The sequence below is a fragment of the Brugia malayi genome, assembly GCF_000002995.4.
Source record: "Brugia malayi strain FR3 genome assembly, contig: Bm_v4_Chr1_scaffold_001, whole genome shotgun sequence".
Lineage (NCBI taxonomy): Eukaryota > Metazoa > Nematoda > Chromadorea > Rhabditida > Onchocercidae > Brugia > Brugia malayi.
Window position 1 is genome coordinate 10,473,288 of NW_025062475.1, and position 21,633 is coordinate 10,494,920.

Here is a 21,633-nt window from a genome sequence, read left to right on the forward strand (position 1 = left end):
TGTGACAAAGATATCTTCTGCTCTTAGCTTCATTAAGGAACTTACTACAGAACATAACTTTTCAATGAAATTTTAGCGCTTTGTCAAGTTGAAATTTCCTGTCACATTAACTTTACATCTGTATGCATTCATTTCTTTGCTGATCGCTATGATCAGTAATTCCTTTGCGGTATAAATCAAATTTAAATGGTTTCATCTATCTTTGTAAACTGAATGTGCAATTTAAATACTTTCTCATATCTGTTGCATTTCCTGGTCCTTCTACATGATTACATGTGCTAGCTTACCTGTACTTTTAAATATTTTACCTGTATTATTACGAGAAAACCGACAAGAACAACGAAATAACAATTGTTTCATTGACAGAAATAGTTAGTTCCAGTAAACCATCGGACCTAAATCAGATAAAATCACAGAATTCTATCTTTCCAAATAACAGTTTTAACTCCCATAACTCTCTAAATCATTTTATTCGTTTCATCTGAAATCTTAGCTTCATCGAAATGGGATCAGTAGTTATGTTGTATGTGCAATGTCACTTCATCTCTGAATAATAATTCAGAATTGTAGTATCAGTCCATTTAACTCTTTAACTCGCAACAAGATGAAATCATCCAGAGAGTTATTACAAAAATCTGTATCATGCAGATTGCATTTAAAGTTTGACTTTTTTAAAAGAGATTTAAAACCTAAGAATTGATGTTAGTTCTTTATTATGGCAGAGTGAATTGACTTATGTGATTACAATTACTAAAAATGCTTGTATTTATGAGAAGTGGGAAAGAATTACGACTTTAACAGTGCTATCTGCAAAATTAAAAAATAAAAATAAAAATGAAAGAATGGCAATATTAATTTCCTTTTCAGGAAACGTTTTTAAGAAGAGAAAGTAGTAAAAGACAGAAAAAAAAATAGTCCAAAATATAATAAGCCAAAAAAAAGTGTTTGCTCTTAAAGAACTTTAAGGAAATTACGTAGAAAGCCTTTGAAAGTTGTATTCTGTTTTTTCAAAAAATTTAATAAAGATCAAAAAAAAAAAAATTGAAATTAAAATTATATTTTGAGAGAGATGATTTTTTTAAAAATATTTAAATATATGAAAAAATTTTCAACGATGTTATACAGTTATACACTTGCCTAACATATAAATGTATAGCTAATTTTAAATCTGGCAGTCCAAATTCATACCAGTTTAAACAAGGAATAATTTTTCTACAAGTCATTTCGTCTTTTCTTTGATTGATTTTGAAAAAGTTTCACGATCTTTAATTTCTACTTCAACTTGCATTCTGCATTCTTCATTACTTGCATTCTGCAAGCATTCCCATCAAAATAACTTTGGCTTTCATTGCATAACTACTAGTAATACTTCAGTTTTCATAAGTATCTACGTGAAAGAGTATACTGCTATGTCACCAAAGACAATAATTAATTCTTTAGATTAATGAGAAAAGAGCTATAAAAACAAAAATTATAGGAAAAGTGTGAGAATGTCATGCTACTTTAGCAGAGAGTTAAAATAAGAAATGCAGAAATTGAAATATGTTTGCTTTCAGTAGATGATACTTTTATTAATGTAAAATGCATTAATTTTATAGCTCTTGCAGAAATTGAATCTTTGTTTTTTTTTTTTTTTTTTTTTTTTTTTTTAGATTTAAATTGAATAAATTTGTTCCTTTTTCTTTTTCAAAGTTAAAATATCCAATAGCAAAAATAATTTTTAATTAGATCAATTAAACAATTTAGAAAAGCTAACAAACTGTCCTTCAATTCCTAATGATTAAAACTTTTCAATATCTTTAAAGCATTTTGAGGAAATATTTTGAGCATTGATATTTGTATTTAGAGCATTAAAAATGAAATGAACTAAGATTGTTGCAATATAATAAAATGCAGTATATTTATATATACATTAGCATGCTTATATATATAAATTTTAAATCATAATTCATTTCCTCGAATTAATTTGTTAATATGTGATCGAACTGAATTATCTGCCATCATCCGTAAGGATGTTTACAAATGCGCTGCACTGAACGGTTGAGCAGTTTAATTTTTTTCATAAATAATTCTCTCAAACAATCATTCCTCAATTTTGCTGCTTTTCCATGTGATTCAAAGAATATTTAATTTACTTTCTATTTATTACTATTTACTTATACTTTTCCTGTCTAACTGTATTAAAGTTCAACCATTCCAGTTTGACATGCAATTAAAAATATGAAAAATAATATAAATATAAATTGAATTTCAAGCTGAATGAATTAATTGTGATGAGACGATAAATGAGGAAATGTTTGAGTAATAATAACAATTTAGACATAAATACGATTCAATAAAGACAATTTTAATTAAAAATTTTGATCTCATAAATTTTAAATCTTAAAGGTTATTAAATAAATTTACGATTGATTTAAATTTAATTCACCATATGTTAGCTTGTTATTACAATCGGTTATATTTAAAGTTATCGTAAATGATAACTTTCTATTCGCAATCAAGACGAGACGAGAATTTTAAAATTTGAGTAACTTTCCGTCGCTTTTCATCGTTTCGTATTCTTTGCATTCTTTTCCAATCGTTGAATATAAATTAATAATATGTGCTGCCAATGTCATTAACTTTTCAAATGAGAATAACTGATTATAAACAATGTTTATTTTGAAAAAATTTTTCTAAATTTTAAATTGTAAATGGATAAACTTATATATGAATTTATAATCAAAAGTAAGTGATTGACTGAAGAAAAAGCATAAACACTATTTAAAAATTTTGCTAGAAGACAGAATACATAAGCTAGAGTACACCAGGAATCTCAGTCTATCAAGAACTCTCAGTCCATCAGGAACTCTCAGTGTCTTTTCAATTTCTTCTCATTCTCTCACCTTTTGGCATAATACTTGAATATTACCAAAGTTCATGCATAAATTTATCTATTTGTGACCTAAAATTTGGATTGAAAAATCAATGAGTGTATGATTAAATTGTATTGAATGGTCAAATATGAGATGCAATTTTGTAAATTTATTATTTATAAGTTACAATGAATGTGAGAGGTCTAAAACTGTATTAAAATTATTATTATTGTAACTGAAAAAAAATGTTAGAAAATAAAAAAGAATGAATTTAAAAAAAAAAAAAAGGATTGGTATTTTTTTAAATTTCTTTCAGATTAATTTGCTGATTTCAAAAAATTTAATGACAATCGTAGAGCCAAGTTATGTGGAAGATATGTTCGCACTATTTTGTATTGTTGTAGTAAGTTTGCTTTTAAATTATTTATTCATTTTCTGAAGATTTCTTGAAGATTTTAAAAGCCAAATTATGTCCATTATACTATTAATCAATCGAATCAGTGTGACGCAATTAATTTTACTTACACTAACTTTTCTTTTTGCAGGTATCATTGTTTGGCTTTATCAGCAATGGCTTATCACTTCATATCACAATCACAAATTCACATTTTCGGAATGCTTATGGCACTCTTTGTACGGCGGTTTTGTTGTGTAATATACAAACGATAGCAGTTATACTAATTTGGGGAGCTGTTGTCCTACTAACGTAACACTTCTTTTTGCGCTTAATTTCAATTATCCGTGAAAACAAATCGGAATTTTAATTTGACAACTACTAATAGAACCTGTTGAATCAATCGTAATTTCAGGCATTCTCGAGAATTATCATCACCAACATCTTCCATTGCTTTAATTCCCGGATGTTTGGCAAATGTGTCACTTTACGGGGCGGTAGTAGTGAATTTGTTAATTACAATGAATCGATATTGCGCACTTGCATATCCTTTAAAATATCACAATTTCTGGTCTATACCGAAAGCTCGTCGAGCAGGAATTATTGCCTATCTTCTTGGATTTCTACCGTGTCTTCCAAATATTCTCGGTATTCTTTGAGTATATTATCATAGAGACAAAATAGTTTATCGATTAATCAAAAGAGTTCATTAAAATCAAAACTCAAAAATCTCAAAGTTCGAGACACACTTAATCCATATTAGAGCTTTACAGGACCGTGTACTCCCATTTTTAATGCGAAATTGAATTACTGTTGGACTTATTCCGACACAACCTGTGGACAATTCAATTCCGTTTTTGATGTAATAATAGTTACATCATCTTCAGTGATAATGGGATGTATCAATTTTGCAACGTTTATCAAAATGCGGAATCACTATAAAGTAGGATTAAAAGTAATTATTTGAAGTTTAATTTATCAAATGAATTCGTATGATTCCAAGTGGATGACACTTTCACCTCAAAGTCATTTCATTAGCATTCAGATAAAATGGATGAAATGATTCAGTTTTGTGCTATATTTAAATTGTGTAACATTCTACTTTATATCTAATTAAAAGTTTTGAGTGAAATTTGTTTTGCATATTCTAAGCATTGCTAATGGTTTGAACTAAACATTTTCTAATCTTTTCAGTTAAAAACAGTTCCAATGATGAGAAACAATTTTACTGGGCGGCGTAAACTCGATCTCTTATTTTTTAAACAAGTAAGGCAATGGGTATAGCAAAATTAAAAATTAGAAATTTTATATGAAAAGTTAGCCAAGTGTAAGTAATAAGTATCGCGTATAAGTAAATTGTATATCGACACCTCTTTTAATGTTGCTAAGACAACTTGTTTCATTTAAATGACCTTATAGCATCAAATTTCTTAATGATATTTTAACTCTATAAAATCTGATTTTTAAATTTAATATCTAATTTACGTTTTAAGATAAATAAAATTTATTGCTAAAATTTCAGACTTTTATTATTGGAATTGTGATAATTGTATCTTCCATTATCTTTTTTTTCGGTGATTACTTATCAACTAATAAGTGGGTAGTATTTATGGTGTGTACAATTTCTTGGGAAATGGCACATGCTTTAGAAGGGTAAGAAATTTCATTACTAATTCAATAAAGTGAGGTATTTTTTCCTTCGTTTCATTTCAACTGATTAACTCAACTGATAAAAGCGATGATTATTACCTGTATCAGTAAATCTGTTAGTATTATTACATTGAATAGTATCATGAAAAGATGAGCCATTTAATGAATTGATTAGTAATAAGAAATAAAACTGAAAAGTCTTTCAGATTCTATTTTTGAACTTTTGGATGCACCTGAAAAACTAATTAGTTTTGAATGTATTTCAATTGCCAATGTCTATGTGAAATTTAAAAGTTATAGAAAAAATTTTTTGACGTTCACTTTTGTCTCCCAAGAAATAATTAGATTTGTTATTTTTGATTTTTTTTTTTCATTTAATTCAAATTATTATAAGAAAATTGGAAGCACAAATGGTAACAAAACAGAAAAAAATTGAATGGTAGAAATCTCAAATTTTAGTTAAGAAATATTTCAAAATGATTAAATCTTTCTTATTCGTTGCTTCTCTAATTAAATATTATTTTAGAAGTGATGGCTTTGAAGTGCTAGAAAGACATGTTTAAATCGTTCAAAAAATTTTTTTCTGTTTCTTGCAATAGGTGACAATGTGTCAGTATGGAAATAGTCATACAATATTACAGATTTGTTATTCTAACCTTTAATTGGCGTCACTTTTATCATCTGGGAAAGAAAGTTTCTGTTCTATGGATTAAGGAATATGTCAACGATAACAACATTAAGCGAATCCGAAGGAAAGTTACGGATCCGGAAGGAAAATGCAAAATTATGATGTGCAAAAAACTGAATGCAAAATTATGATGCAAGCAGACAGTTCAAATATCTTAATTACTTTGATCTATAATTTATGCAAATTATGGTATCAATAGCACTGCTTTTTTCAGAAACCTTAAATTATTACTTTTTCGTCCTTTATTATGACTAATGCCAGGTGATACACTGCTAACAAAAATTTCACTGAAAATTTTAGAGTGTAATTTGCTCACATATCCAAATAATTTTTACACTTGAAATTTAAACTTTCATTCATTGCAATACTCCGGCATAATTATGTGTCGAATATATTATATCAATCGATCCGACAAAAAAATCATTTTAGCTGCGAAAAATACCCACCTGTTAAGTTCCTAATATTTTTTCCAAATTTATATATTTAATTTAGAGCAGAAATATATCGCTAATAAATGAATGAAAAATTATCAGATGAAGAAATAATCCCTTTAATCGATTATTTTCGCCGCACAATTAATCAATTTTTTATCTCTTGATATCCTGAGTAATCTAAAATTAATTTTGTTCATTTTCTGCTTCAATCTATGATACGGACAATCATACTTCAGTGATCTTTTCACATGATCATATCAGTTCTAGAAAGATCTAATCATTACTATTCTTCTCTTTGCTTATTTTTTAAATTAATCTATTAGTTTGATTATGAAAATTCCAATGTTAAACATATAATCACATCAAAAACTTTTTCATTTCTTTTCTTAATCTTTTTGAAAATAAACTTTGAATTTCTGACCTTTCCCCCCCTTAAAGTTTTGATAAGAAAAAATCAATAAATCCCTGTCACTTCGTATGCCTATGATTATGGGTTTTCAGTGAGCGCTGATATGAATAATTATTATTTGAAATTATTATGCTTGAAGTCAATTAACTTGAACTCATCGATAAAATGAAAGACTTTTTGCCTAAAATCAAATCTTTCATGTTTTGACAGTTTGTTTCAATTTTCCTTTAGACTTTTTATCTTAACTCCAACCCTGCAATTAAATTTTTACACACTCATAGTGTCACACTGAAGATTTACTTATCATCAATCCTTCAAATAAATGCCTTCAGGTAAAACTGCTTTCAGGTATATTTATGAGATCTCTAAGATTCCTCAAATCATATTTAACCGAGAAGCGCAACGGTTCAGTAGTACACTCCTTAATTAATGCAAACTAATTTTAATACAAAAGCTAACACTGTATATCAGATGAATTAAAAACCAAAAAGAATTCAGTGACACTCTGACAGTCCTTAAAATAATAAATAACTCCCTTTCTTTGATGGCAGATGTCAATAACTGAACCGAAGAATAATTTCAGTATTCTGGATACGGTTTTTGCAATTCGTTTTTTTGTGACCATTCTTATTTGTCTTATCATTCTACTTGGTTTTAGTTCTTAAAAATTTATTGTTAAATATGAAAAAAAAAATATTTCTAAAAAATAATGTAAAATAGACGATATGCAAGCAAAGAAATCATTCATTCATTCATTCAGCATCAATGGGAAAGATAATATTTTGACAAATATCATTTATACATTTGTACAACAAAAAAAATATTAGGTTATTGCATAAATGAAATTTAATTTTGTTTGATTACCGAAGTACTGAAAGCACTGAAATCTTCAATCTTCTAATTGTAAAAATTTTCATTTAACACTTAGATTGCAATGAATAATAGAATCGTTATCAGCAAATTTAATATCTTCCTATAATTTATTCTAAGCTTTTGTAAAATCTATCAACTTGGAAAAGAAGAAATAATAAGATTACAGAGATGAACTTTATTCGTTGAACCAATCCTTCCTTTGCTTTAAGAGATTTTCAATTGCAGATCTGCTCGAATTCCCGAGCATTCTTTATTAGTCATCCATTCTTCTCGATATTTTGTCTTTTGGATAATTTTATCGATTTTCTTCTGTAGTCGATGACATCGAACCATAATTAATTACGCGCAATCTTGCAATTTTACCTTACAATTTTTTGATTTCAATAATTATTTTCATTTTTTCGATTTCTCTTCAAATATTCCTCAGCAAAATTTTTTTCATCTTTCATAGTTTGTTAATTCGGTCATCTTTGTTTTGTTTTTTCTTCTTACTTTACCTTCCAAATAATCTTTGAAAAGTTTCACATTCTTGAAGTTATTTCAGGACCTCAGAGCATATAGGCAAAGTTAAGTCTTCAAAAAGTACTTCTTAAGTTACCATTTAAGTTCTTTTTTAAATTTAAAAACTTTAAGCCCTTCAATTTGAGCTTATTTGTTTCATGTCATAAGGGTGCTTTCAGCATTTTTGCATGAGACAAAACATATTTTTTGGGTAACGTTCGGGTTGATCTAATCGTGCACCACAACCCACCTGTAATTTCAATAATGACTAATTTCATTGTTTAAACTCTTTCAAATCATAATGATAAACAATACAAAATTTTCCTTTTCATTAGAAGTGACTTTGACAACATTTGCACATTTTTGATGGTAACTGTCTGTTTCATCCGTTCAACAATGATTTTATCAAAATACACTGAAATAAAGTGAATAAGTAATTGAACAATGCCATTTTCATGTGACACTCACTTAATTAAACGCTCATTTCAATTTGCATCAATCGGTCTTCTACTACACCATCTATCCTCGATATATACTTACATTCGTCGTTTCTCTTCGACTAAATCCTCAATAAACTCAATAAATACCTGAACATGCAATAGATTCACACCTGAACATGCAATAGATTCATACCTGAACTTTTCGTATACGGATCATTTCCTGTTGTTGTTTTTCTTCTTTTCACAATGAATTCTTATATACTTGATCTGAAATAAATTGATTCATATTTGGGTTAAAGTTATTTTAAAATCAATAGAATATACACACTAAAAAGCTATTCTGAAAATTAGTGAAATGATTTAGTTTTTAAAATTAATAGTAGAAAATCTAAGATGGCCAATTTGCTGTGGTTTTTTTGATCACTACTGATATGATCACTGTTGATATTTGTTTATCTATTGATTATGTACGACGAACAACGAAATCTCTAATCTAAAATTCTCGAAATCTCAATTCATTGAAGTAAAAATATAAATGCTAGGAAATAGCCCAAGAGTAGCCTAGATGTGACTAAATATTTGAAATGCTGGATTTTAAGTTTTTATTGTTTTCAAAGAATTTCAACGCAATATATGTAAACAAGATTACATGGAGAATGAAATATTAGTAGATGAACACCTCGTATGATGATTTAACTACAAATAAATATTCGATATACTACTGAAATACACACACAGACACGGAACGAAGACTTAAACCACTTGAAATGACTATCAACTATCAAGTAAGGGATTTACGGACAAAACATGGAACGATGCAGAGTTAATTAATTCCAGATTATAAGCACTAGTTGGACCGTAAAACTCAGCCAACCATTTTATATCGCTTAAAAATTCCAACTTTAAATATTTTCTCGCAAGTCATTAACGACTTTAGTGAAAGAGTGAAGTGGTTTTGAAATGAAAAATACGTACCTATTTGTAATGTAATAACATCCAGCACATAATTAAAATGCAGTTTTTCAATTTGTTTATTGAGAGATGACAAGGATTTTTCAGTTAAGCAATAATGACCACCTGCTTTAATGGAAAATTAAAAAATTAATAATTTTGAAATTTAATTTGCTAATGTTGGATTGAAATAAAATTATGATATTTGGATGTGAATGTTAAAACTGTATAAATTGCGATAAATGGCATCAGAAACTCTCAGTGTGCTTTTATTCTTACCTCAGTCTCTCATCTTTTGACATAATAATACTTAAAGTTTTCATACTTTTCCTTCAGCCATTCATTCATCCTTATTTTTACTAAAGTTTATGCATAAATTCATCCATTTATAATCTAAAATTTAAAAAAATATTATTTCAATATATGCATTGTTAATATTAACTTATTCTAAGTTGAAAAATCAATGAGTGTATTATTAAATTGTATTCAACGATCGATCAGTGTAATCTTGTAAACTTATTATTGATAAATTACATTGAATGTAAGAAGTCTGAAAGGAATTCAAATCAGTGCTGCATTTCCCTTCAAGATTTTAAAATTAATAAAAAGTCTGCCAAAAAAGCAATGAATTATTTATTTGTACATATGGATTTACTTCATTTTTGTGTCATACCGTAAATCTAAATTCAATTTTCGTTGTGTAGAACTTTTTTTTTTTTCTTTTTTTTGAATCAATCATTTCTTTCCGATTTCTTGATTGGTTTTTGATTTTGAAAATTTTAATGACATTCGTTGAATTCAATGTAAAGACATACTTTAATATTACTTTATATTACCGGAATAAATTCGATTTTTGCTTTTTAGTAAATTTGATTTTCGTTTATCCTTTTATATGTGAAGAACATTGAACTTTTTTAAAGTTTTTATGAGATCATTCATAAATAAATCACTTGTATCAGTTTTTTTTTTTTTTTTTTTTTGGGGGGGGGGGGGGGGGAAGGGAGAGAGAAGAGGGAAGGGATATTATTATCAGCAATGGCTTATCACTTCATATCACAATCACAAATTCACATTTTCGGAATGCTTATGGCACTCTTTGTACGGCGGTTTTGTTGTGTAATATACAAACGATGGCAGTTATACTAATTTGGGGAGCTGTTGTCCTACTAACGTAACACTTCTTTTTGCGCTTAATTTCAATTATCCGTGAAAAATTTGTTCTTCTTTAAATGTTCCATGGTGGTAATGCAATTTTCAGTTCTTCTGAGAGAGATTGCTCTGCCAGATATAACAAAAAAGAGAACTTCCAATGGCTTTTCTCATTAGTTCTTGACTTTTCGAATTATTCTCATAAACTCTTCCACTCTGTGAAACTGTTGGTACAGTGTTCTTCCGAATCATTCATTCCTTTATTTGCTAGGAAATCTTTTAATTTGTTCCGCAATGGTCTGGGAAACTAATTGGAATATAAAAAGAATCAGCCATTTTTAATTATGACAGTTTCAGTCTGATAGAAAAAAGACCTATATAATCTAATCCAAACTTTGTGAATAATCGAGAGCATATGATTCGAGTCCGGAAGATTCGACGTGACCGGGAGAACCCATACATTTGTTCAATACTCGCTTAATTTCTGTTCTACCTTAGGTTCTAGAATTCTGTTCTCGATTTCGAAAGTATGGGCAATTCCGGTATGATATAGTTCCTCGTGCTGTTTTTGTATGAAAAGTTCAATTATGTCCAATCACCTTTTGGATTTCAAATAGCAATTTCCTTTATCCATTGATTTATTTCTTCCAGTTGCGCTTGTCTAATCAATATCTTTCTAGCTAATTTGTAATCATCTGTTGTAACTTGACCTTTTATTGTTAATAAAGATTTTAGCCATGAGATTTGGACTTAAGAGTCCATACAATTTTTTATTGATCCTTATTTTCCAAGTTTTGTCGGAGAGAATCCCTTTGTTGCTGTTCTTATTTCTTCTACTCGATTTTGTACAAAGTTCTGTAGCAGTTGAGAGCTACTCTCGACTCACTGTAGTGCACACTTAGAATCTGACCATAAAATGACCGATATTGTTGAGCTCTAAATTGATTTATTACAAAATGAGCTGCTTTTACTCCATATAATAAATATTGCAAATAATTCTGATCGGAGAGTATAGTGTTACCTTTAATTGGTGCAATTCGGAAATATCGAAGACATTTGAATTCTTTGAATGCCATGGCTACGCGTATAGCCATATGGCTGCAGAATAGGCCAAGTTGATGTATTTGTGATGACATGGAGTTACGTTTGCTCTCGTGGCAGTTCCTTTACATCTGTTCACGTCATCAGAGATCTCCACTTTTCTTTATCGTTTTTACTTATTTATTCCAAGCGTCTAATTAATATTTATCATTTAGACTAACATTTGAATCTTTCCAAGGCTAAGGTATTGTTTTGTTTAATAATAGTTTCTTTGAAATACTTCAGCGCTTGTTCGTCATTATGAGTACTAGATTGTTCCTGAATACCTATGAGTTCTAGTTTCCAGAAATGATTTATTTCTGGAGTTGTAGTGACACTGTTTACATTCATTGATTTAGTTTGGACAGATGCGTTATCAAATTTGATTTGGTCGTTATCATAATGATATAACAATGTCCAAGTTATTGTAGGACAAACTTTTGCAAGGATTACGTAAAGCCTTACATCATTTTGATTTGGCAACATGAAATCAAAGAAGTAGTGAACTCCTATCACGTCTAGCTGTTCTTGAGATGTCATACGTGGAGAATCATGATGGCTTGATTTAATTAGTTGGAGTTTTTCTGTTAAGTAATTAACAAGTAGTTGTAATTTTGGATTCCAAATTTTTACTTCTGAAGTCCAACATGATTTTGGAACTTTGTTACAAAATGATAAAAGTTTCAATTTTTCTCTTTTCGCTCCTTCTCATTAATTGCTTCGATACAAAGGATGATTGTAAGCCAACGTCAAATAGCGTTAATACCCTTTGTTGAATTACTTCTTTACCTTTTATCTTAGATGACTAAATTTATGATAGTAGTGGAATCCAGATTCTCGTTACTGCAAGCTACTAACTATGTAAATTTGTTATATTCGAACCATTACAGTACAAGAAAGTTTCAAAAAAAACAACAAAGTTTCTATTTTTTGCAGTCACTTTACGGAGCATAAGCGTTGGATAAATGTGACAATTTCCTTTTTCAGTGGTCCTTGTTGATAAGGTAAAGTGACTTCGTTATGTGAAAGGTCTGCCATACTTCTCTGTTAGTTAAGTCTCTTTAAGACAAGACATCAGGTAATTCAGTTTCTGAATATCTGATCATCAAAAGCTAGCTACATTGCAGCTGCTCCAAAATTATCTCCACATTCTTGAATCACCACTAAATGTTGAAAGTAGTAACTGTGCTTCCACCCTTCCATTTAAGGTTAACTCTCCAATTCCTTCCTTATTTTTGAAGTATTACTTTATAGCCTTCGCTATATATTTTTAGAGTAATAATGGCTTACCTTTCGTTAGCTATTAAATTGAAATACCTTGTATCTTAAATTTTCAACCATTTTTGGTACAAAAAGAATTCATTTTTGCTTTATTTCCTTCAACTTTCTTTTTTTGCGATTGTCGTACTCTGATGAGATCTGCCATTTTTGAACAATTTTTTCGAGCATATCAGTATAATAATCGAAACATTTGATCATTTCATTGATAATCTGCAATTTGATCACCTATTGCTGTCTAAATTTATGTGGAAGTTTTCGATCTAATAAAGTTAGATTACAACGTTTCAAACATACTTCACCTTGACGAGAAATAATTGTTATCGTAAAATATGGCTAATTCGAATAGATTGCAAAACCGAATAGTTGTTGCTTTATAAAGAAGGCTCCATTTGATCAATCTTCATTTTATTGACGTAGAGATAGTTATAAGAGTGTAATCCAAAAAAATCTAACCCAATTAAGGTTATAACTCCTCACATGAATTACAATACCACAGCAGAGGTCAGCTAATCAAAGTGTTGTTACCCTCATGAAATTCTAATAGAATTTGCAGTTAGTAAGGAAAGACAAACAACAAACGAATTCAACTAAATAATGAAAGAACTGATAATTGTAAACAATCTAATTAGTGAAATTCCAATACGTATTCTTTGTTTATAACAATGCAAGTAAGCTCAGATAAATTGATGATGAATATTAGATAAATGATTTCTTCGTAACATTGGAACATTTATCCAAGGAATGTCTACGGATTGTTGTAATTTAGTTTTTCCGACAGCACCAGCAATCTTGATGTCATGTTTAGCACCAACAATCTTGATGTCATGTTTAGCACCAACAATCTTGATGTCCTGTTTAGCACCAGCAATCTTGATGTCATGTTTAGCACCAGCAATCTTGATGTCATGTTTAGCACCAGCAATCTTGATGTCATGTTTAGCACCAGCAATCTTGATGTCATGTTTAGCACCAACAATCTTGATGCAACCTTTGCTGATAAATGCTGTCATAAGCGATTAATTACATTACATTATAATATTTACTTTATAAATTATTAAATGAATTCATTGAGGTATTGTGGAAAGGGATGAAATTCATAAATTAGAAATGAATGAAATGAAGTTCTTCTAAAGTGCTAGCATAATATATTTTCGAATAAATTGATTAAGCTGTTTTTCGTTTTTCATATAATCCGAAATCTAGACGTTGTGCATTTCCTTTTTTTTTTTCGTCTTATATCTCCTTCGTTTATGCATCCAACAAAATATTTCATCTAATCATCTTTTTTCTTTTTTTTTTTTTTACTTATGATAAACTTTCCTGGGGATATATATATTTTTTTTTCATTGATAGTTGGAGTTTAAATAAATAAAAAGTTATAATTATAACGGAAATAATTTCATTCTGATTTTTGGAAAAAGTGCAGAAGGATTTTTTTTTCTTTTTCTCTTTTTCTCAGTAAGCATCCCTTTTATGCTTTAAAGCTTTACGTTTTTCTTTTCTTTTCAAAACTTCTTTTAGCAAAACATCAGAAGAAAATATTTAGGAGAAGAAAAAGACGAATCAAACATAACATAGAATAGCAAGGAGGAGATTCATTTTATCCTTTTCTGTTTTCCTCTTCCTCCTCTTTCTTCTACTCTTTAAATGCCACATCATGCATATTTCAATTTTCCTCTTTCATTCATTTCTTATTGGATAAAACCTTTGGCCAGAAAAATCTTTTCGAAACTACCGCCCAAAGGATAGAAAGTGGGAAGAAGCCAAAATGCTTTTCAATATGCGCAAAAATCGATGAATGGTAATGTTAAGTTTAGACTAGCTATATATCTATCTATCGCTTGCTTTCATATTTATATTGGGATATTCTGTGCTAATAATAATCAAATGAATTGAGTAAAAGGGAAGAAAAAACGAAAACGAAGAAAAAGAAAGAAGGAAAAAAGAAAGCGACAACAAAGTTAGAAAAATGGAACAAAGTGGCGGTTATAATCATTTTAATACTAATACTGATACTGATACTAATACTACTACTTCACGTGTTATCCGTATTTTTGGCTATGAGTACCAACGTGATCTGATTATCGCCAGGCTATTTTATATCTTTTATTTTGCTTCATTTGGCTCATTATTTCCTTTGTTGGCTATTTATTTCAAGCAACTAGGAATGAATGCCTCACAGGCGGGTTTTTTGCTCGGTGCACGACCACTGGTTGAATTTGCCGCACGTCCGTTTTGGAGCAGTTTTGCCAATAAATTCAGGAAGGTAAATAAATGAATATATTTAATGTCTTATTCAGGTATTCTTATTTTAATTAATTACTTTGATAGAAAATAAGTTAATCAATAAACAATGATAATAATAACAGCGATAACAACAATAATAATAATAATGTTATAGTAATATTATAATAATATAAAAAAATAATATAATGAAAGGACATTGAGAGAGATTTACTTTAAGATTAGTGCTAGCGTGAAATGCTCCGACTATATTTGAAATAATTTGCAATAAATTTTTTTTTTTTTTGCGGTTGTTTTTAACTAACATTTTTCTTCAGCACATGTCTATTGAGAAATGATATTTCTTGACTAAGTCCTTTTCCATTAAGTACTTGAAGTATTTCATTATCCTCGTCATTTCCTTAATATCGAAAATTCTTTATTGATCAGTGCTTCAACTTCTGTCTCTCAAAATTTAATTACTAAATAATGCAATTTTACTAATTTTCAATTTCTTTCTTCCGATTTCTTTCTTGCTTTTTTTTTTTTTTTTTTGTTTTCTCTGAAAAAAAAATTGAACTTTACGAACTTTTTTTCTTGGTTAAATTTCAATATAAATATTGACATACAAATTTTCAGTCAAATTTTCAGTTATCAATATGAATTTCTCACTTATCGTCAAAATATGCCATGAAACAAAAAACATTCATACTGAGAAAAAAATGAATTTCAATTTTAAAACCCCAAATTAAATTTTGATTTTAGCAACTTAACGGATTTTTCAACTATCAAGAATTTGAAAGAAGATAAATAACAAAGTTCATTTGAAAACAGAAAAGTTTTTTTTTCTTTAACTGCAGGGAAAATTACTTCTGGAATTTTCATTAGCTTCATTTATCATATCAACATTAGCCATTGGATTTGTCCAACCGTTGACACCATATTGTGTGGTAAAGCCAGTAAATGTAACTACAAAGTGTTTTTACCTTGAACCGGCTGGACAAACTATTCGAGGTGGCGCATTGGGTTATCTGAAAAAAGCAACCGGAATTGGCCGAAAAAAACGGAGTGCCCCTCGTAAGTAACTGAAAAATATTGATATCCATCAAAAACAAAAGAAGCACAAATTCATGTGATATAATAATAGATTAAATTTGAAAAATATTTACAGATTTTGTTAAATTTAAGTCTTAAAATGAATTAACTTTATAGAACTAGTTATATAAATCCTTTATTAGTAAAATAGAGAACTTTCTCATTTCAGCTATGCATTATTTACACCTAAATAAATGCGTCAACAATCAGATCGCTTTTTATTTTATCGATTTAAGCAATATTTTAATCGGAATTAATTGACTATGATTTCATAACATATTTAATTTAATAAAATTTATAACAGTTTCTTTTTGCTTTTCGATTTTTTGCTTTGTTTGCTTAATTTCAGCTTCTTTTCAAAATTTTGAAAAAATTTATTCTTAAAAAAGAATTATTTATTTGTAGCTATCCTCGAGACAATTATTGATCTAAGCTCCTACAACAAGGAAGATGATGTTGTACCGGGTCTTTCACCGCTTGCTTTAACAAAAGATCAGGTAACCAGCGATTATCTCACATATCAGAGTTATGTCACATATACGATAAATTTTTTGCAATGTATTTTATTACAGTCTGTAAAATTGTTTAAATTTTTACAAAATTTATTCTATTATACTAATGAAAAAGAAAATTAATTACAAATTGATGCGTGTATTTCTGGGATATTTTAATTCAAATACCAATAAATTAATACTGATAAGCTTGGCATATGTTACACAGTAAATTGTATCTTATACTTACAATAATAACAAGAAACACTTCAATTCATTTTTCATAAGATTACAGCTTAGTTTGGTGAGCCAATTTGGTATTTATTTTATTGACAACAAATAAGTTTATGCGATAATTAGCAGAATAAACAGAGTTGCCTTTGATTACTAAGTAGTTTAAACCTTTGCTTGAGTTTACATCTATTACAGGTATGCAATTATGATGAAGACTTGTACGGTGTTTTAGTTAGTCCACCACACAGTACACGAGTTTACCGTAAACCAGCTGTGGAGCAAGTAAGTGTACTATTTTCGTTACAGTAATACATTGATATTTGCTATGGTAATGAATTAATAGATTGAAATGAAGACAAAAGAGTAAAAAAAAAGTTAGTAATTAAATTGGTCTTATTGAATTACTTAAATAGTTTGAAAAAAATTATCATTAATTCGAGTAATTCTCATAATTTTTTATTGCAAAGAAGATGATATAATCCTTCCATTTCATTTTTTTCCTTTATGTTTGTCTTTCCTTCTTCTTCATTCGTACTTTTATCTCTTCTTCCAATTATTTTTTCCTAAAATCTGTTTCAAAATTTATGAAATTACATGTATTTATTACCTATAGAAACTATGTTGTTCCTAAATAATGAAAGAAATTTTCTTAAAGATTGTTAGAAAGGTTTTCTTAAAAAAAGGTCATAAATTTTACATTTAAAAATTAATTGTCAAAAAATTTTCTCTCTAAAATAATTCAATTATCTATTGTTTTTTTTTTAATGTCATTTTGCAAAGAAACTAAGCAAAAGGAAAAAAATTGATTTAAAATCAAAATTTAATATCTTTCTTTTTTTCAATTCGAATTATCATGAAATATAAGTTATGTGGAACGATTTTTAGGTTTTTCTTCTTCTACTGCTGCTTGTCATTTTGGGTGAATTTTTTAGTTCACCAAGTCTTGCTTTAGCGGATAGCGTCACATTAACTTATGTATCCGATAATCCAAAACAGGTATTACACTATTTTTCTTTTAGAATTTTATTCTTTACTATATTTATAAGTAACTACTAATGTGTTACCAATGACATATACAGAAATTTTTATGATAATTTAAAGTACACTAGATTTATTTCCTTGAAAAATATAAAAAATCAAAATGAATACTGTAATTTCTACTATGAAATGTTTTAAATAAATCTGAAATTGGCATCATATTTCTCAAAACATCCATTTTTTATTAATTGACATCTTTATTAAATGGAATTAAATTTTCGCCCTCAACTTTCTTCCTTTTTGTTTCAAAAAAATTTTTCACCCTAATTATTAATTATTTCACACACATATATATATATATATATATTGAAAAGTTTTAATTTTTTCTTTCTTTCTTGTAGTTTGGTACAATTCGGCTTTTTGGAAGTTTTGGCTGGGGTTTGGCAATGTTTATTATGGGCATTGGTCTAGATTATTCGGAAACCTTCCGGAATCATCCGTGTCCAACGAAGAATACTACCGAAAAGAACTATACATTATGCTTTGTCGCATATTCACTGTTTATGCTTGCTGCAATGCTTGTTGGTAAAAAAAACAGAAATTGCAATCTAATGAAATTTTAATGAAAGAAAAAGAAATGAATGGAAGAATAGTAGAACTGTTTACCTTTTCTCAGTAATTTTTTAAATCATAATTTGGATTGTAAATTTCATTTTTTTTTTCTTTTTTTTTTTTGCAAAATGCCATTAAAATTCATAAAAATTTCACTGAATTTTTTTGAGCCACGCAATTTCGCTTTGGTAAAGAACAACGTCCGGATGAAGCAGCTTGTAGTGTAATCGAAACACGAATTGATGAAATTGCTCCAGCAGTGGCAGAAAAAGCTCGAGTAAGGCAGTTGCAGGTATATTTTAAGTTTTATTCAAGATCAAGAAAAAGGACCAATTTTTTAGATTTTTTGTTTACTTCTTAATTTTTCGATTTTTTTCCTCATTTATAATTTTTAAATTGTTTCAAGAATAAATTTAAAAACTGTCCATCACCCATTACTTCCATTTATCAATTTTTATTGTCCAAAAATAAATTATTCAATTTTTTTTTGTCATTAATTTCTTATCTGCGTTATCATATCTCATTGAAGTTGGAACATTCGGAAGGTAATGCGCAATGGATTCCAACTATCAAAGCATTGTTTCGTGGCCATGCGGCATTTTATCTATTGGCGGTTACAACGATCGGTTTTGGTGCCGGAATCATTTTCGCTTTTCTCTTCTGGCATCTACAAGTTCGAAGAACAAATTTTTCGTTCCTTTAAAAAAAAAAAAATTAAAGAAAAAAACATTCGGAAAAATAATTTTTCCAAAAATTTGATGTTTATTTATTAGACAAAGCTCAAACATATTTTTATCTGTTTTTACTCAAATATATTTTTTAATATAGTATTAAAAGATATTGGAGACAAAAGTGAAATCAGTTATAATGTGAAATTTTATCTGCAATAATTTTTCTAATCATCAGTGTACACGAAAAGCCATTTAATTTGTAGCGTGAAGTTGCGTGAAAATCGACGTCTACGTCATTTATACAGTAAATATGCCTTATGGATACTGGAAAAATCACGAAATTTTCGTTATTTGACAATACTACTATTATTGTTTACAAATTTTTGTGTTTCACTACTAAACTGCACTAATAATTTAATTAGTTTAGTTGAAACATTGAACAATTATTGCAGGACTTTGGTGGTTCACCTATTTTATTTGGTTTTGCATCAGTTGTCAACCATGGAACCGAAATTACCGCCCATTTTTATTGCTTTCATTTGATCAATAAATTTGGCCATGTTAAGGTAAAATAAACAAACAGCATTGATTAAAAGAAGACGACAAAATATTAGCAAGAAATCATTAAAATATGATAATAATTTGACTACAACAAATGAATCAATAAAAAGAATAAAATAAAATTTAAATAAAAATAAATGAGATAAAAGAATAATGAGAAAAAAATAAAATAAAAAAAATAAAATTATGAGAAAAAAAAATGATGAAAAATACTAAGATAACATTAGTTTTTCATCAATAATTCATATAATAATTATCATAATCATAAATTTAAACAATAATTCCGAAAAATGCTATCGTATCTTTTTGAACAATTTTACAAAACATTGCCACTCTAATTGCTTCAATTACAGCTGATAAATATTTGTTTATTAGTTAATGTAATTCGTTTCTTCATAATTAGTTTACTCACAAATCCATGGATGGTACTTCCATTACAAATATTGCAAGGTTATCTCCTTTTTTTTTTTTTTTTGAAATGTCAATACATTTAATTAAAAGTTGTCTTACATATTCTTTTAAATTCATTAATTAACGTAAATTTTCATATTATATTGTGCGGTTAACTAAATTTTAAATGAAACAATCGCATCATAAAGTCTGAAAAGTTTTTTTTTTTTTTCATAATTCATAAAATGAAGAGATACTGAAATTAAAATTTTCAGGCTTAACTTTAGCAACAACATGGGCATCTGCATCATCATACATTTCACTAATTGCGCCATCTCAACTGAAACGAACAGCGCAAACTGTTCTAATGCTCCTTTATCATGGCATTGGAAAAGGATTTGGGAGTATTATTGGCGGTTGCATTATTAAATCTGTCGGTAATATGTTATATACATTATTTATTGACTTTATAGAATGATTTTTCTATATTTTTTTTTTAATTCAAAAAAATTTTTTCCAAAAATCTTATCAAAGAAATTAAAAGTATTGTTAAATGTGACAATAATAATCATCTAATAAAACTGCAGTCTTAATATTATAATTTCAGTCTTTATTGCTAGTAATATATTCTAATTTAAGTTGTCAAATTTACATATTAATTAATCTATATTTCAGGTACACGGCTAACATTTCAGATTTATTCAATAATTGCAATACTTGTATTAAGCATACATTATGGAATGAATCGATTGCTTAAATATGATAATATTAAATACAGTCATGAATTTGACGATGATGATGACATGCCTGTTGGTACGATTTATTTTATTTTTTAATTTATTTACAATTTGGATTTGAAATCCTTTGATTTTGAATTTATTATGCTCTTTTAAGGTTATCATTATTAATTATTATTATTATTTATTATTACTATTATTATCATCTTTTATTATTAATATTATTAGAATCTTTCGATTTTGTTGTCATTCAATAAAAATAGAACAAACTGATAATGAAAAGATAACTGTTACCTTTTAAGCTTTCAATGATATGCAACAGATTAAATAAAAAAATAACAGAATACCTACTTGTTTAAATTCATTAATAATTATTCTTTTTCTAGCACCTCAAGGGTTACCGCTGCATCATGGTGAAAGTAAACTAACCGATGCATTCAATCAAACATCTGTGACAAATGCAAATTATGGTACCATCGAAACCAGTGATCCAACCCAGGAAGCATATGATCGTTACGTTAAGTCTCATGAGTAATATTTAAGTAATTAAACTAATTTTTGAGGTTAACTAATTCATTATTATACTATCATTATTATTGTTATTATCGCACTGAAATGTAGTATTAGTGTCGGATGTGCATTTAACTTATTCTCCAGTGTTATTTATTATGAGCATAGAAAAATGTAATACATCTAAGACAATAATATTATATTTATAAGAAATTAAAAAGAAAAGAGCTTTTAATAATTAATTCGCAGCTTTTTTTTTTATTTTTTATGATCTAACTTGCATGATTTCTTCTTTTTTTCAACTAAATGCAACACAGCTACGAATAAATGTTATTACAATCTGCCATATTTGATATCAAAAAGATATGAGATGAGCAGATGCATCATATGAAATACTGGCACTATCCTTTAGCAAATGATAAAATC

General features: G+C 28.1%; 3 protein-coding genes across 3 annotated transcripts; 2 read left to right on the plus strand and 1 right to left on the minus strand.

The window, feature by feature from the left end:
* Positions 1–3,198: 3,198 nt before the first annotated feature.
* Positions 3,199–4,533, plus strand: Bm9230 (Uncharacterized protein; the record flags this gene model as incomplete). Its single annotated transcript, XM_043077411.1, has 5 exons — positions 3,199–3,258; positions 3,401–3,561; positions 3,665–3,897; positions 4,023–4,192; positions 4,444–4,533. The coding sequence occupies 5 exons, from the start codon at positions 3,199–3,201 to the stop codon at positions 4,531–4,533; spliced, it is 714 nt and encodes a 237-aa protein (XP_042933345.1).
* Positions 4,534–10,727: 6,194 nt separating this feature from the next.
* On the minus strand, positions 10,728–13,715 carry Bm17401 (Uncharacterized protein; the record flags this gene model as incomplete). The annotated part of the gene is made up of 3 exons (XM_001897435.2): positions 10,728–10,837; positions 11,366–11,442; positions 13,426–13,715. 3 exons carry the CDS (start codon positions 13,713–13,715, stop codon positions 10,728–10,730), a joined length of 477 nt encoding a protein of 158 aa, XP_001897470.2.
* Positions 13,716–14,674: 959 nt separating this feature from the next.
* On the plus strand, positions 14,675–21,232 carry Bma-mfsd-6 (Uncharacterized protein; the record flags this gene model as incomplete). The annotated part of the gene is made up of 13 exons (XM_001897434.1): positions 14,675–14,971; positions 15,789–16,005; positions 16,429–16,520; positions 16,944–17,030; positions 17,634–17,744; positions 18,128–18,311; positions 18,509–18,630; positions 18,868–19,011; positions 19,462–19,575; positions 19,924–20,020; positions 20,236–20,397; positions 20,636–20,773; positions 21,084–21,232. The coding sequence occupies 13 exons, from the start codon at positions 14,675–14,677 to the stop codon at positions 21,230–21,232; spliced, it is 1,914 nt and encodes a 637-aa protein (XP_001897469.1).
* Positions 21,233–21,633: the final 401 nt, after the last annotated feature.